The 13737-nt window shown below is 44.8% G+C and overlaps 1 protein-coding gene across 8 annotated transcripts in view; it reads right to left on the bottom strand.

Moving 5' to 3' along the window:
- Window positions 1-305: 305 nt before the first annotated feature.
- ELMO1 (engulfment and cell motility 1) overlaps window positions 306-13737 on the bottom strand; it is a 319611-nt gene continuing 306179 nt past the window's right edge. For all 8 annotated transcript variants that reach the window (XM_077302738.1, XM_077302743.1, XM_077302739.1 and 5 more), the window contains 3 exons: window positions 10472-10554; window positions 7814-7891; window positions 306-1627 (listed from right to left, as the gene is read on the bottom strand). In XM_077302738.1, coding sequence (XP_077158853.1) covers window positions 1427-1627; window positions 7814-7891; window positions 10472-10554 — 362 coding nt within the window. In that variant the 3' untranslated portion in view covers window positions 306-1426. The remainder of the gene's footprint in view (window positions 1628-7813; window positions 7892-10471; window positions 10555-13737) is intronic.

The following is a 13737-nucleotide window of genomic DNA, read 5'->3' as shown; positions in this document are numbered from 1 at the left end:
CAGAGTGGTAAGGCAGCAGACAAGCTATCTGAAGATCTGCCCAGGAGGCTGGGAGTTCGGTCCCAGAAGCCGTCTCAAGGTTGACTCAGCCTTCCATCCTTCTGAGGTTGGTAAAATGAGTACCCAGCTTGCTGGGGGGTAAAACGGTAATGACTGGGGAAGGCACTGGCAAACCACCCCGTATTGAGTCTGCCATGAAAACGCTGGAGGGCGTCACCCCAAGCGTCAGACATGACCCAGTGCTTGCACAGGGGACACCTTTACCTTTATGTAAGAACCAGAGAATGAAGACAAAATTCCAAAAATAAGCACAAGTCCAATTTTATTCAACAGTAACGTCAATGGGAATGTTTGGGGCATTTTTTGCTCACCCCAGATCAAGTGATCATGGGACCACTCAGAAATCAAAAACAAAAAAATCAGACTTTTTTTTTTTTAAGTACAGACAATACACTTTACTTCTTCATTAAATATATATTTTTGGCAAAAACCATTCAAATGTTTTGTACAAAAACAAATCTCTGGTAAATCTGCAACCCCTTCCAATCAGGGTGTGGCCTGGAACACATGGCAGTTTTCGGGGTCCGCGGGATCTGCTGCTCTGAACACAAAATAAACCCAACGAAACCAAAAACGAACAGAAACACAGCCCAACCCACCAGTTCTAATGATATGTGAGACAACAGGCACATAAAACAGTTACTGGGTTCATAAAATGGTGTGGAGGTCAGTTGGGGAGGGGGGTCATTAAGATGCGGTTATTGACAGGTTAGAAATGACTGCCAGAAAAGCTTCCATCCTAAAGAAATGGTCACGTGACACAGCACGAATGGGGGAAGTTGCTGGTGTTAATGGAATTGGTGGTTATGGTGAGTCGTGAGAACAATACTGTAGAAGTTGAAAGCGTTAATAATCTTCTTTATTTTCACTGAAGCTGGCTGTTGAGCCAATGCCGCAATGGCTGCATGGTGGGGGAGACACCTCTCACCGTCCTCCATTTAGGGTTGCTTCCCCTCTTTTCTTACATCTTCCTTTCCAGTTGGAGTGCCTGCAGTGTTGGATCTGCATGAGCGGTCAAGCATCGTTGCTCACACGGTTTTTAAAATTTGGAACGTGTATTCCAGTGTTTTTAGAAACGAGGAACATCTCTTAAATCAGAATGTTCATGTGATCTTGCCTGACGGCCAAAGAAAACACCGTTGTTGTAGTTTTTACTAGCAAACAGGGGAGGGCAGGACTAGAGAGCAAGGTAGGGAGAAAGGTGTGTGATGGGGGAGAAATAAATGTTTTATGGTCCCCCCAAACGAAGTCCAATGTGCAGATCTTGCTCTCTTCTTAAAAAAAAAAAAGAAAAGAAAAAAAATCAAAGATTTCTCCAGTTCTAGTAATTCCAGTTGAAATGTAAGTCTCAGCAGGCCGCGTTGCTTTAGTTACAGTCATAAACAAAGTCGTAATTGCTTGGCTCCTTCGGGATGGGTGGGGGAGCATCGGGAATCTGAATGTTCTCCAGGTCCAGGAGACGAAGCTTAATCTCCATACTGAGGAGAGTGTCCAAGTCATTGCGAGTGAGTTCACTCATCATATCCTTTCCAAGAAGGGCGTTGAGGCCATCTGTCCACACACAGTACTTTGCGTGTCCAAGAGAGAGACAGGGAGAAACCTCCATTAATCTCATTTCCCAAAACAATGCAACGGATAGTATTTCTACAACTACTGTCATTTTTGGCCGAGCATGTATGTAACACAAGAGCCTTTGTGTTATAAATCAGTGGTCCCCAACCTGCGGGCCACGGCCCGGTGCTGGGCCGCAAAGGTCATGGCGCCGGGCCGCGGCTCCCTCTCCCCGCCCCCCCGCAGTAAAAAACTTCTCGGGCCGCAAGCTTGCGGCCCGGGAAGCTTCTTACTGCGGGAGGGCGGGAGAGGGAATCAGGCCCGATGCGCGGGCGCGGCACCCGGGCGCGGCACGCGGGTGCGGCCCGATGCGTGGGCGCGGCCCTCGGGCGCGCCCCGATGCCCTGCCGGTCCCCAAACTCAGAAAGGTTGGGGACCACTGTTATAAATGCCTTCAGAACGTGGGAATTTGAAAATAAAGTCTTTATCCTGCACCCGATGGACATTTCATACACATTGGATAATGCACTTTTGATGTCCTTTTTGCAGGTGGATTTTTCACTTCTAAAGTGCATTATCCAACATATGTGAAATTAGCTGATAGCTGATGCTGGGTGTAGTCTGCACGGGGCTTTTTACCCACAGTCAGCTTGAATAAATCCCTGCTGTCTACACTGAATTTGATTTCCACTTTGGTTTTGGGCACTTTATGTTTTCTGCTACATGCATGATTTATCTGGAGTGACCCTACCTTTCCCCCACGATATCCAGAAATTGATATATTCCTCGATATTTGAAAAATCGGCATCACTAAACGTGCAGCTCTCTGCTTTTTGCAAATTAACTTCCGGCCTCGTGCCTCCAATGCTGTAGCAAAGCAGTCTTCCCTGATTGGCCAGGGTGTCAGTTCAAAGACTTCCTGGTTCCCAGTTGCAAGGCTTGTCTTAAAGTGACTGCGCTCCAGAAATCCTAACTTCTCTCATCAGAGGTTTGTCTCTTGGATTTATTCCCCCATCCTCTGCTGTCTCCAATCCTCTCTCCCCCCCACCACTCAAGAAAAGAAATAGGCTCCTGCTGCGCTTTCCCCCCTCCCCCCCCTGTTCTGAGCTTTCCCAATCATGTGCAGAACACTTTCTGTTTCAATTGGGGGGATAGGGAATAGAGGAAGACCTGAGTTCAAATTTATCTGAATTCAGCAGGATCCACAATGGAAAAAACAAAGTAAGTGTAGAATCAGCCCTGGAATAAATTTAATTAAAGGTACCACTGGACCCTTAGCTTATCCTAAGTTTCTAAAATATACAACGAACATAGGTCTTTAAAGATGGCTTCAGGTGTTACTCAAAAGTGAAAAGGACTGGGTTCTGAAGTGAAACTTCATGTATCTGCTGTGGTGGAATGTGACATCTGTACTGGCATCTGGGTCACATGGAGGATTGGCACCAACTTTCACTTTAGAACTTACACTGGAAACACTTGTTCTCTGAAATGTTTAAAGTTGTCTTAAGAGCACGGTGACCACAGAATTCTTGTTCTCTTCCCACACTGCTCCCTATTGACTATCTTCACTGTATTAGATCTGCCACACCTTGAATGCAGATTCTTGCCTGTGGGTCTTGCCCTCTGGAATCAACTCTCTGAAGAATTCAGGGGAGCTTCCATGGAATTCAGGGGAGTTTCCATCTCTGGAAACTCTTTTGACAGTGTCTCGGGATAAGGCATGAGATAAGTATCTACTTTTGCTTGTTATCATGTTATGCTTGAGGGTTTTTAAGTCATTTGTTGGGGTGGTGAATACTGGCTTTAATAAGCCATCTTAAGCCACTGTTGATGATGGGACAACTGGAGTATAAGTATCTTTTCCTCCCTCTCTTATAATACCAAAACTCAGGGTCACCCAAAGAGGCTAATGAGCAATAGATTCTCAAAGAGCAATAGAAATTACTCAATGAAGAAGAAGGTTGGTTCTTATATGCCGCTTTTCTCTACCCGAAGGAGGTTCAAAGCAGCTTACAATCGCCTTCCCTTTCCTCTCCCCACAACAGAAACCATGTGAGGTGGGTGAGGCTGATATCACTGCTCGGCCAGAACAGCTTTATCAGCGCCATGGGGAGCCCAGGGTCACCCAGCTGGCTGCATGTGGGGGAGTGCAGAATTGAACCCGGCATGCCAGATTAGAAGTCCACACTCCTAACCACTACACCAAACTGGCTCTCTCAATTGTGGTGTTTACTGCCAGAGGACATAATGACAGCTACCATCACTGGTGGCTTAAAAAAAGGTTTGGAAAGATTCATGGAGGATAAGCTACTAGCCATGGTGACAAGAAGGAACCTCCATATTCACAGGCAGCTAACGTCAAAGGAAAGCAATGGCCTTTATACTGGTTTGCCGGCCAACTGACTGCCACTGCTAGACTAAATCTTATGCTTCTTAATGAACAAATAAATAATGTGAGTGTTGCCAAATCACAGGTCTGGAATTGCAAACAATGCATCTCTTCTTCAGTAACAGAAATGCATCCTAAGCTCTTTCCTTCCCTTTCTTGCCTTTCCATGTTGCCAGTGTTGATGCTCTAAACACAACATCATATTCTACAATGTCCTTCCTTTCCTCCAAAAAGAGCAATCCTAAGCTGGAATAAAACTCCTTCCATGGGAGGAGGCTCCCCACTAAGGAGAAGGGAGTCAGAATCCAACTTGAGTTATTTATATTTAACAGCAGGGGCAAAGAGACAGCCCTTCATTATCCCAGGCTTTCCCCCATTCCCTTAGAACTTGCTTTAGAATCAGATCTCTCCACCATCCTAGGAAATCCAAATGTATTTAAAGATGATGATGAAGAAGAGTTGGGTTTTATGTGGGGGTGGAGCCTGGGGAGGAACCTCAGCCAGGTATGATACCACAGAGTCTACCTTTCAGAGCAGCCATTTTCTCCAGGGAATTCTGGGAAAACTCCAGGCCCTATCAGAAGATTAGCAACTTATGTGTATCCCATGGAGTGTTACCATGGACAGAACGCTTTCCAGAAGAAGGAGAAGGAGAGCTGGTTCTTATATGCCGCTTTTCTCTACCTGAAGAAGTCTCAAAGCAGCTTACAATTGCCTTCCGTTCCTCTCCCCACAACAGATACCCTGTATGGTAGGTGGGGCCGAGAGAGCTCTGAGTGACTGGTCTAAGGTCACCCAGCAGGCTTCATGTGGAGGAGAAGGAGGGAATCAAGCTGCTGCTCTTAACCACTATACCATACTAGGTAACAATCTTGGGCTGGTTTCTCAGGTTTAAAAAGAAATGGAGGCCTGGTCTGATGTTCTTGCTCACCACGTTTTCTGCCATTTCCTCACATTCATATCAGTCTGACTAGAAGGATGTCTTACCCAGCAAATAGGCACAGATCTTGGTTTTTATTGAGGCAAGTAGGTGAAAATCTAAAGAGCAGTACTATACATTATTAACATAAAATCCATGTATCATAAGGCTGGTTTTATTTTTGGAAGGAGTGAAGTCCTGCAATGCAAAGCCCTTTTAAATAATTACAATTCTGTCAGAATAGTGTGACATTTAAAAGCTCTACTATAGGTGCTGGATTAAACTGTCCACTCTTAAGAAATATTCTAACATTTTCCCTGCATTACAGAGGGAGGGAGGGAGGGAGAGAGAGAGAAAGGGAGAGAGAGAGAGACTATCACATCACCCTGATGCTGAAAAACTCCAAATAAACAGGGGCTAAATAACTATTTTAAATCAACAGCCCCAGAGGACTGCAGGAACGGCAGTCAAATCCTATTGAATCAGTCACACAAATGTATTACTAAAAGCCATTTATGCAACTGTGAACAAAAACTGTGAACCAAAAATAAAGATTTCAATCACACTGGCCTGTGTCCTACTTTATCAGTGGAAAATTAAATCAACCATGCTTGTGAGTCCTTCCCCCCACTCATATAAATGATTCTCTTAGATTCCATGCCAATGGATTTTAAATTTAGCTGACCGTGTGCTGCAAAATAGTGCTGAGCTTAAAAATAGCTAGAGCGCTCTGTCCGCAGCAACGTTTTTTTGAAAAGAAAAAAAAGAAAGAAAAAGGTTTCTAATATGAATGTGACAAGAGAACAGAACAGAAAAGGCTCAATGGTACACTCTGCTCTGTATATATTACTTCAAAATAACTAATCCACCATTCTCTTTAGCTGGAATTTGCTTCAGATGGCCAAAGAAAAATGGAAATATAATGGAGCAGTTGCTCTTTTGACTTTATTGGATGCCAACTAACAGATAGTGCTCCAAGAGAAATTGGATGTAAACAGGATATCTCAGTATCTTAACCTGATCCAGCTGGTCACCATCTAAGGGCCAGTTAAAAAGCAGATTTTCCCTTTTCTTAGAGAAGGCCATAATTTTAGACTTGAATATTCAAGCCCTTCTTAGACGAGTAATGTGAAAAAAATTATTCTTAATGATCTTTGGAGTTCAACTTTAGTTGGATCTGCACCGTCTGCAGAGAGAAGAATAGAAGTACTAATGGACAGAGGTAGACTCAGAAAAATTAGAAGAGACTAATATAAAGACAAGAGCCTCTTGTGGCGCAGAGTGGTAAGGCAGCAGACATGCTGACTGAAGCTCTGCCCATGAGGTTGGGAGTTCGATCCCAGCCGGCTCAAGGTTGACTCAGCCTTCCATCCTTCCGAGGTCGGTAAAATGAGTACCAAGCTTGCTGGGGGGTAAACGGTAATGACTGGGGCATCACCCCAAGGGTCAGATATGACCCGGTGCTTGCACAGGGGATACCTTTACCTTTAATATAAAGACTGAGCAAAATGAGGGCTAGGAGGCATCTTTTCCTTTGCTCCTTTATCTACTTTATAAACAACCCTGACAATTGGCATTCCGGGTCACCTTGCATCTGGGCAGTGAGATCTGTGTGAAATGGCTGCTTAAGACCTAGTGGTCATTTATCAATAGCAGTTTGTTAATTTAACTTTTAGTTTTTCTCCGCAAACTGAATCAAAGGCCCTCCTGAAATCCATAAACTCCACAAAAAGATAGCCACTTAAACTGGTATATTTCTCAGCTAGGAGATGGAGTATTAGACAGTGATCTATGTTGGAAGAACCTGTTTTAAACCCTATTTGTTCCCAGCCTAAAACCTCACATTGTTCGACTCAAATACAGAACTTGAAATATAAATATGGAGCTTTCCTAGAGAGGTTAGTAAGCTTATCGGTCAATAGCATGTAGGGCCTGATTGTCAACTCTTTATGAAGACTGGAACTATTATTGAGTGTCTTCATGCATTAGGGATTTTACCAGGGAAGTTTATATATGTAATGAGAGGAGCCAAGATTTTAGCCCACCAAGATGAAGACCTTAAACAGCTCATTAGGAATCAAATCTGATTCGGGATCCTTCCTCCAGTGGAAATATCATTTCATTGGCCATGTGTCTTTGTTTTCTGGCTTGCACCACACACATCAAGAGCTTGGATGTCTTTAGAATGAAAATGCCAGCTTTTCCAGTTTAGCATTTGAAACTTCAAACCCTTCAAAGCATGAGATCAAGGTGTACACCAGCGGTTCTCAACCTTTTCGCCACGACTCCAACTTTGGCGGCAGCAGCGACGTGTGCGTGCATGCGCGCGGGTGGCGTGTGTGTGGGCAGTGTGTGCGCAGGCGCACAACAATCGAGGCGGCCAGTGCTATGGCTTGGCTGCCTCTGCCTCCACCCACCTCTGCTCGCTGCCGCCACCACCACCACCTACTACCGCAGCGGCAGCCAACAGGGTGATTCCGCAAAAGGGGCCAAGCAACCCCAAATGGGCTTGCAACCCCAAGGTTGAGGACCACTAATGTACACAATGATGTGTCAATTTCTTCCACCCTCCAAGCACAGGATTTAATGTAGGCCCAGTTGGTTTTGACATCTATCATTTTAAATGGGAGAGTCACAGAATATCTGCAGCAGTATAAATCCACTGTCAGAAATGGGTATCTGTGGTCAGTTCACCAGCCTCCTGGACAACTTCTTCTCAAAGTCCCTTCAGGTGTGGTTGGATACCTGCTATTCAGAGATTCAACAACCCTGCCAGCTAATTCTTCTAGAATCCCTGACAAAGTTCAGCTGAACTCTTCAAGACTGATGAATTATTCTCTCCTTCTCTTCCCCCTTTTCCCAGTTTTCCTTTTCACACGCCTACAGAGATTTACCTCATGCTTGTCTGGAGCAATGAAATCCAGATGTCCATTTGAATCGTGCAGTATAGAGAAAGCAAGCTCCAGCACCTCCTAAGGAAGACAATGAAAATATTTATCCCCCCAAAAGAAGTTCACACCCAGTTTGGTGCGTCCCAGAAGAGTATAGCACAATAAAAGATCTGCCTTTCCTTTTATCAACAAATGACAGAAAATGTAATGATGCTGTTATATTCCTGTTAAATACAAAGAAGGGTCTTAGTGTAATCCCATGTGGTGTTACTACGGTCTAAGCCCACTGATAACTAGAGTTTTAGTCTGGAGCAACTCTGCATTAGGATCCCGTTGTAAATTACTGCTTTACTTGGCCAGTTTGGTGTAGTGGTTAGGAGTGCAGACTTCTAATCTGGTGAGCTGGGTTTGATTCTGCGCTCCCCCATATGCAACCAGCTGGGTGACCTTGGGCTCACCACAGCACAGAGAAAGCTCTTCTGACCAAGCAGTAATCTCAGGGCTCTCTCAGCCTCACCCACCTCACAGGGTGTCTGTTGTGGGGAGAGGAAAGGGAAGGTGAATGTAAGCCACTTTGAGACTCCTTTGGGTAGAGAAAAGCGGCACATAAGAACCAACTCTTCTTCTTCTGAATGCGGAGGAGTGAGGAATCAAACCCATCTTGCCAGATGAGAAGCCTCCGCTCTTAACCACCACACCAAGCTGGCTCTCAAGAAACATCTCTACAGGTCCCACCCATGTGAGCTGGGTGGGGACTAGTAAACATAAATTAGAATCTACAGTCTAGATTTCTATAGATAATTCAAGAGACATTAAAAAAATTTTGGGGGACAATTTGGAATTAAAGTCAGCTCTGATAATTGGCATACTCAAATGGAAGGTGAATTCTATAGTATGTTCTGAATCTGTCCCAGCTATTTGTGGCCCCAAGTTGCTGCATGGCACTATGCTTATTTATTTTCAAAGGATTCTGATGGGAAAGATGAAAGCTGCATGCTGGCAAACGGGAAGATGATGAAGCCACCAGTAAGGACAGTCTGCCAAATCTGGTGGGTTTTTTTAATTTTGTTTTTTGTTTGGCTTGTGGCACTAAGCATTCTGCTGCTTCTGTCCTGCCAATGTAAAAATGTGGAGGCAGCTGCTATGCATAACTTAGGGCGGAAGGATGAAAACATCCCTTGGAAGCTCCAAGGCTGAGAGGCTTGGGGGGACCTCAACTCAAGCTTTGAACTCAGGAACAATTGCTCTGGAGTCAGCTCTCTCTTTCAGCTGGCAGAGCGGTTCCTCAGTGGAACAGGCTTCCTCGGGAGGTGGTGGGTTCTCTTTATTTGGAAGTTTTAAAGCAGAGGCTAGAGAGCCATCTGGCCAAAATCCTTATTCTGTGTACTTAGACTGATTGTTAGTTGGTGGGCAGAAGGGATTGTGTCTGAGCTTGGCTCTTGTGACCCTTTCTTGCATGGCCAGAGAAATGCCAATTGCCACTTTGGGGTCAGGAGGCGAATTTTCCCCAGGCCAGACTGACCAGGGATTCTGGCGGGTTTTTTTTGGGTGGGGGGTATCATCTGAACATAGAATGGGGGTCACTGAGGGTGGGCAGGTAGTTGTGAGTTTCCGGCATCTGCAGGGGGTTGGACTAGATGACCCTGCAAGTCCCAACTCTATGATTCTCTGATTCTAGCTGTGGCAGCTTTGACACAGAAAAAACACCTGGAACAAACTCCTTCATTCATGTAAATGGAAGGTGACATACTTTATGTGCCCAACCTTTTTGTGCAGCCTTTCATAGTATGGAACAATTATGTTGATACAGGTAATGTTGTTATAGAACCTGGACTACTGAGGAGCTCACAACATGAAACAATTTTTCTGATGACGAATGGGAAAAATATACCTAAACATTCAGAAAAGTGGGCTGCCACGTGATTGTGCCACCCATGAGTGGGATGATATCAAAGGGAGCTTAAGGCCATTTTCACAAGATGCTGCAGAAATGGAATGGGAACCAAAGTAAGTTGTGCAATCACGTACGGGTGGCTCAAACCAAACAAGGCACTGGCTGGGGTGAACCATGCAAAAATTGGCCGGGTATTCTTAATCATCTGACCCTGTCTTGGTTTGAAACGTGTAGCTGATGCAGGAGATGGTAGCTAAGAACTTTATACAGACGGACAGCAGAAAACACATTAACACAGCTGCTTCAAGAGTTGCAAAGGCTCATCCCAGTTATCCAGACACAACTCAAACCCACAGCATGGTCCACTCTAGCCTCCAAAATCTGAAGAAGATGCCCTCTGGATAATCCAGCGACAAAGGTGACTTGCCTAGTGATTGTCCCACATCCATGACCTTCCTCTCCTTTCAAGGACGTGCTAAATGCTGAGCTTGGAAAGTTTTTGTAAGTGCCAGCCAAGCTTACGTTGGGAAAATGGTCTATAGAAGGTGTTAATACTGTTTTGTTTGTTTGTTTATTCCAGTATGTTGGATTCTATTTTAAGCACGGTTACGTCCCTCAAACCTTTGGGGCTGAACAGCTTAGAAAATCAAAACACATTCAAAATAAAAACAGTCAGATTGTTTGGAATGGAATGAACTGTGACACTGTTTTCTAAAGAGCAAAAAGTTTATAACGAAAAGGACACAGGATTGAATGGAAAATTATACCTTGTTTTGTTTGAGGGCTCCTTTCTCCTTCATGTGAGGGCAGTCCTTCCCTGTCAGAACTGCTTTTATGTCTGCTACAGGCACTGTGCCGAGAGAGAGAGAGGCAGAAAAAACAGAGAATCAGAGGGGCATCAAAACGCATGGCCTCAAACAAATAGCAAAACAAAACCAATGCATCCAAAGTGACATCCCTTGTACCAATTCCAAAATGTGACGCGCAGAAGAGAGTCCAAAGAGAGTAGGTCTTCACTAAAACAATGGGCTTCAGGTGACCCATGTTCAGCTGAAAAGGTCAACTGCCTTGTGTCTATTTCCATAACAGAATATGAGGATTTGGGGGCTCACAAAAGTTTTAAGCTTTTATATCATCTTTTGAGTCTACACCGTCCCTGTGGAGTCTTATTGTTGTTTAAACATATTCCTTCCACTGTTTTGATAATTGTCTTAAAAAAAAAATTGTCTTTAACCTTTATGTTCCCCCCTGACCCTACATATGAAAAACCCACAGTGGTTGAGTTAGCATCTTGCTTGTATGGCATGGGGGCGGGGGGAGAACCATATAGCCTAGGGATGCCAGCCTCCAGGTGGGGCCTGGAGATTCCCCAGAATTACAGCTCAACACCAGACCACTCCAACATAGCCATGTCTGCTCAGCTATCATGACAGCACCCCACAATTATTATGTGTTACAGCTACTATAGCTACTATAGCATTTGCTGGCAGGGGCTCATGGGAATTGTAGTCCATGAACATCTGGAGGACTACAGGTTGATAACCCCACGACAAAAAAAAATTTCAACCTTTCTTGAGAGATGGAGGCATCACTGAATACCTCCAGACTAGGAGGGAGAAAGCATTATTTATGAAGATAAATGGACAAAATAATTTAGAATCATAGAGTGGGAAGAGGCCATACAGGCCATCTACTTCAACCCCCATTCTACTTTCCAGGTAGAATCTTTGCTCAGTGCTGGAGCACTAAATCCTTACTGTAGGCAATGGAAGGGAACGGCTCTCTGATGGAACAGACCATTCAGTATAAGGACAGAAGTGGGTGAGTTGTGTAAGTGTGTGGGTGAGAGAAAGAGAGAGAGACAGAGCAAGCAGCCATCAAAATTAAATTAAAACCCACAAAATACAGAAAAAATCCCACAGTGAGATATTGCTTGGGGAAAGAAGAAGCAACAGCCTTGCTTATATTTTCTTCTGAAAAATACTCTATAACTGTTCTCAAACGTGCGACTGGCAGTTCTCAGCCACAATAACAATAATGAATGACTTTTACGGGCAAGTGTAACATTGCTTGCCACTAATGCTTCCTCAGTCTTTGTCATGTGACACACGAGGAACCCACTTTCCACTCTCGCTATCGCTGGGCGAAGAATGGAATCTTCCCAGCTGTAGCAACAACCGAATCTTTCCACGTGAGTACTGAGGGAAAGAACCCAGTTCTTGCAAAAAGAGCGTCACATTGTTTGCAGCAAAATGGCAACAAGCGTGCATTTACTGCATGCAACTCTTGTCTGGAGAGGCTTCTGAGGTATGACTTGCTCACATGCAGCCAGCCACGGACCAGTAAAAATTAGATAAGGGTCCAAGTTAATCGTGTTGCCTAACCATCTAGGACAGGGTAGTCAACCTGTGGTCCTCCAGATGTTCATGGACTACAACGCTGGCAGGAGCTCATGGGAATTGTAGTCCATGGTCATCTGGAGGACCACAGGTTGACTACCCCTGGTCTAGGAGACATTACTGGGTCAACGCTGTTCACTTTTCAACACTACCGTGGACTAGTTCACCAGACCCCTAACCGTGTTCTGGCCAGGTGTTCCTTTTTCAGTCTTCAATGCAATTTGGGCCCAAGCCATAGCATCATGCTTGAGGATTGCATGGAGGGCCCAGAGGACAGTGACTCATTCTGCTTTTTGAAGTCTTATCTTGCTAGCAGGATCTGGGCGTGGGCTTGGAGCCCTCCCTCACATCACCTATTTGCTACTAGCCAATTGCAATCCAGGTCCTAAAAAGCAACGTGTAAAGTGGTCAAGAGATTTGAACCTGAGATAAACCTGTCCTTGATTAGGCTGGTCCCCCATTGAGCAGGGGATCAGACTAGATGGCCTGAATGGCCCCTTCCAACTTTAGGATTCTGACTGAAAGAGAAGCCAATCTTGGGACAAATATCACAATAAGCAAATTTTGATCTACGTTCTCCTCAGTCCCACATGGAAACCTATTGAATGAAAGCTTAATCAAGCGATGAACAATTTTCTTTTGCTTTCTAAAAACATAAATCTCTACTGTTCCTCCCACTTTGGGTTGCCAACCCCCAGGGGTTGAGAGAGCTCTTGGCATTATAACTGATCTCCAGGCTGCAGTGATCACCTCCCCAGGGGGTGGTGGTGGTGGTTGCTTTTGAGGGTGGGCTCTATGGCATTAAATCATCATCATCATCATCATCGGATTTCTAGCCCACCACTCCCAGTGGCTCTTGGTGGGTTACAACATATATAAAAACCCCAATAAAATAACCCAATAAAATTTCCCTAAAACCAGAACTATTCCAAATTACAAAAAAATTCCCAAGATGTCCAGAAGCGGCAGACTACATATAACTAAACTTGCCCACTATCCACCAAGGGGGGCAAGGGGTTGTTGACCATAACCTGCCTAAGAGTAAACCGGGGGGGGGGGGTCCAGCTCTTCCCTAGCGCACCGGCCTCAACCTTATACCCTGATAAGGTAACCCCAAATACTCCACCCTCCCCAAGGCCCACCCCTAAACCTCCAAAAATTTTCTAACCTGGATCTGGCAACCCTATTTTCAGTCTAACTCTTCCTCCTCTCTCTCTTTGTGGAGAAGGCTACACAGTCATATATATTTGATTAGTCAATTCTCCCGTCAAGGAAGAAAGCAGTCATACCTTTTAAAGGATGCACTTGGAAGGACAAAGGTTAAAGGTACAGGGCCACTGTTAATGGATTTTCTTTCTCTAGTAACCCTCGAAACGCAGAGGTCACCTCTGGGATCTTCGACTCAACGCTTTGCTCCAAAAATCTCCGAATCTCTTCTTGGTTTTTGTTTTCCTTGCAAACTTCTTTCCCAAGTTCTTCCCTTTCTCCATTCTAGAAGGGTCTTTGCACCCAGCCCAAAAGTTAGAGGATGCCTCCCCCCCCCCCGAATCCAGAACACAGCACAAACGCCCCAAAACTCTTGCTGCTATGCTTCAGAGACCATCATTGAAAGCACCGATGGGTACAATCCACCA

The sequence above is a fragment of the Paroedura picta genome, chromosome 11 (genome assembly GCF_049243985.1).
Source record: "Paroedura picta isolate Pp20150507F chromosome 11, Ppicta_v3.0, whole genome shotgun sequence".
In the NCBI taxonomy this organism is placed as follows: Eukaryota; Metazoa; Chordata; class Lepidosauria; order Squamata; family Gekkonidae; genus Paroedura; species Paroedura picta.
Note: the sequence above shows the minus strand (reverse complement) of the source record. Positions and strands in the feature narration are given on the sequence as shown.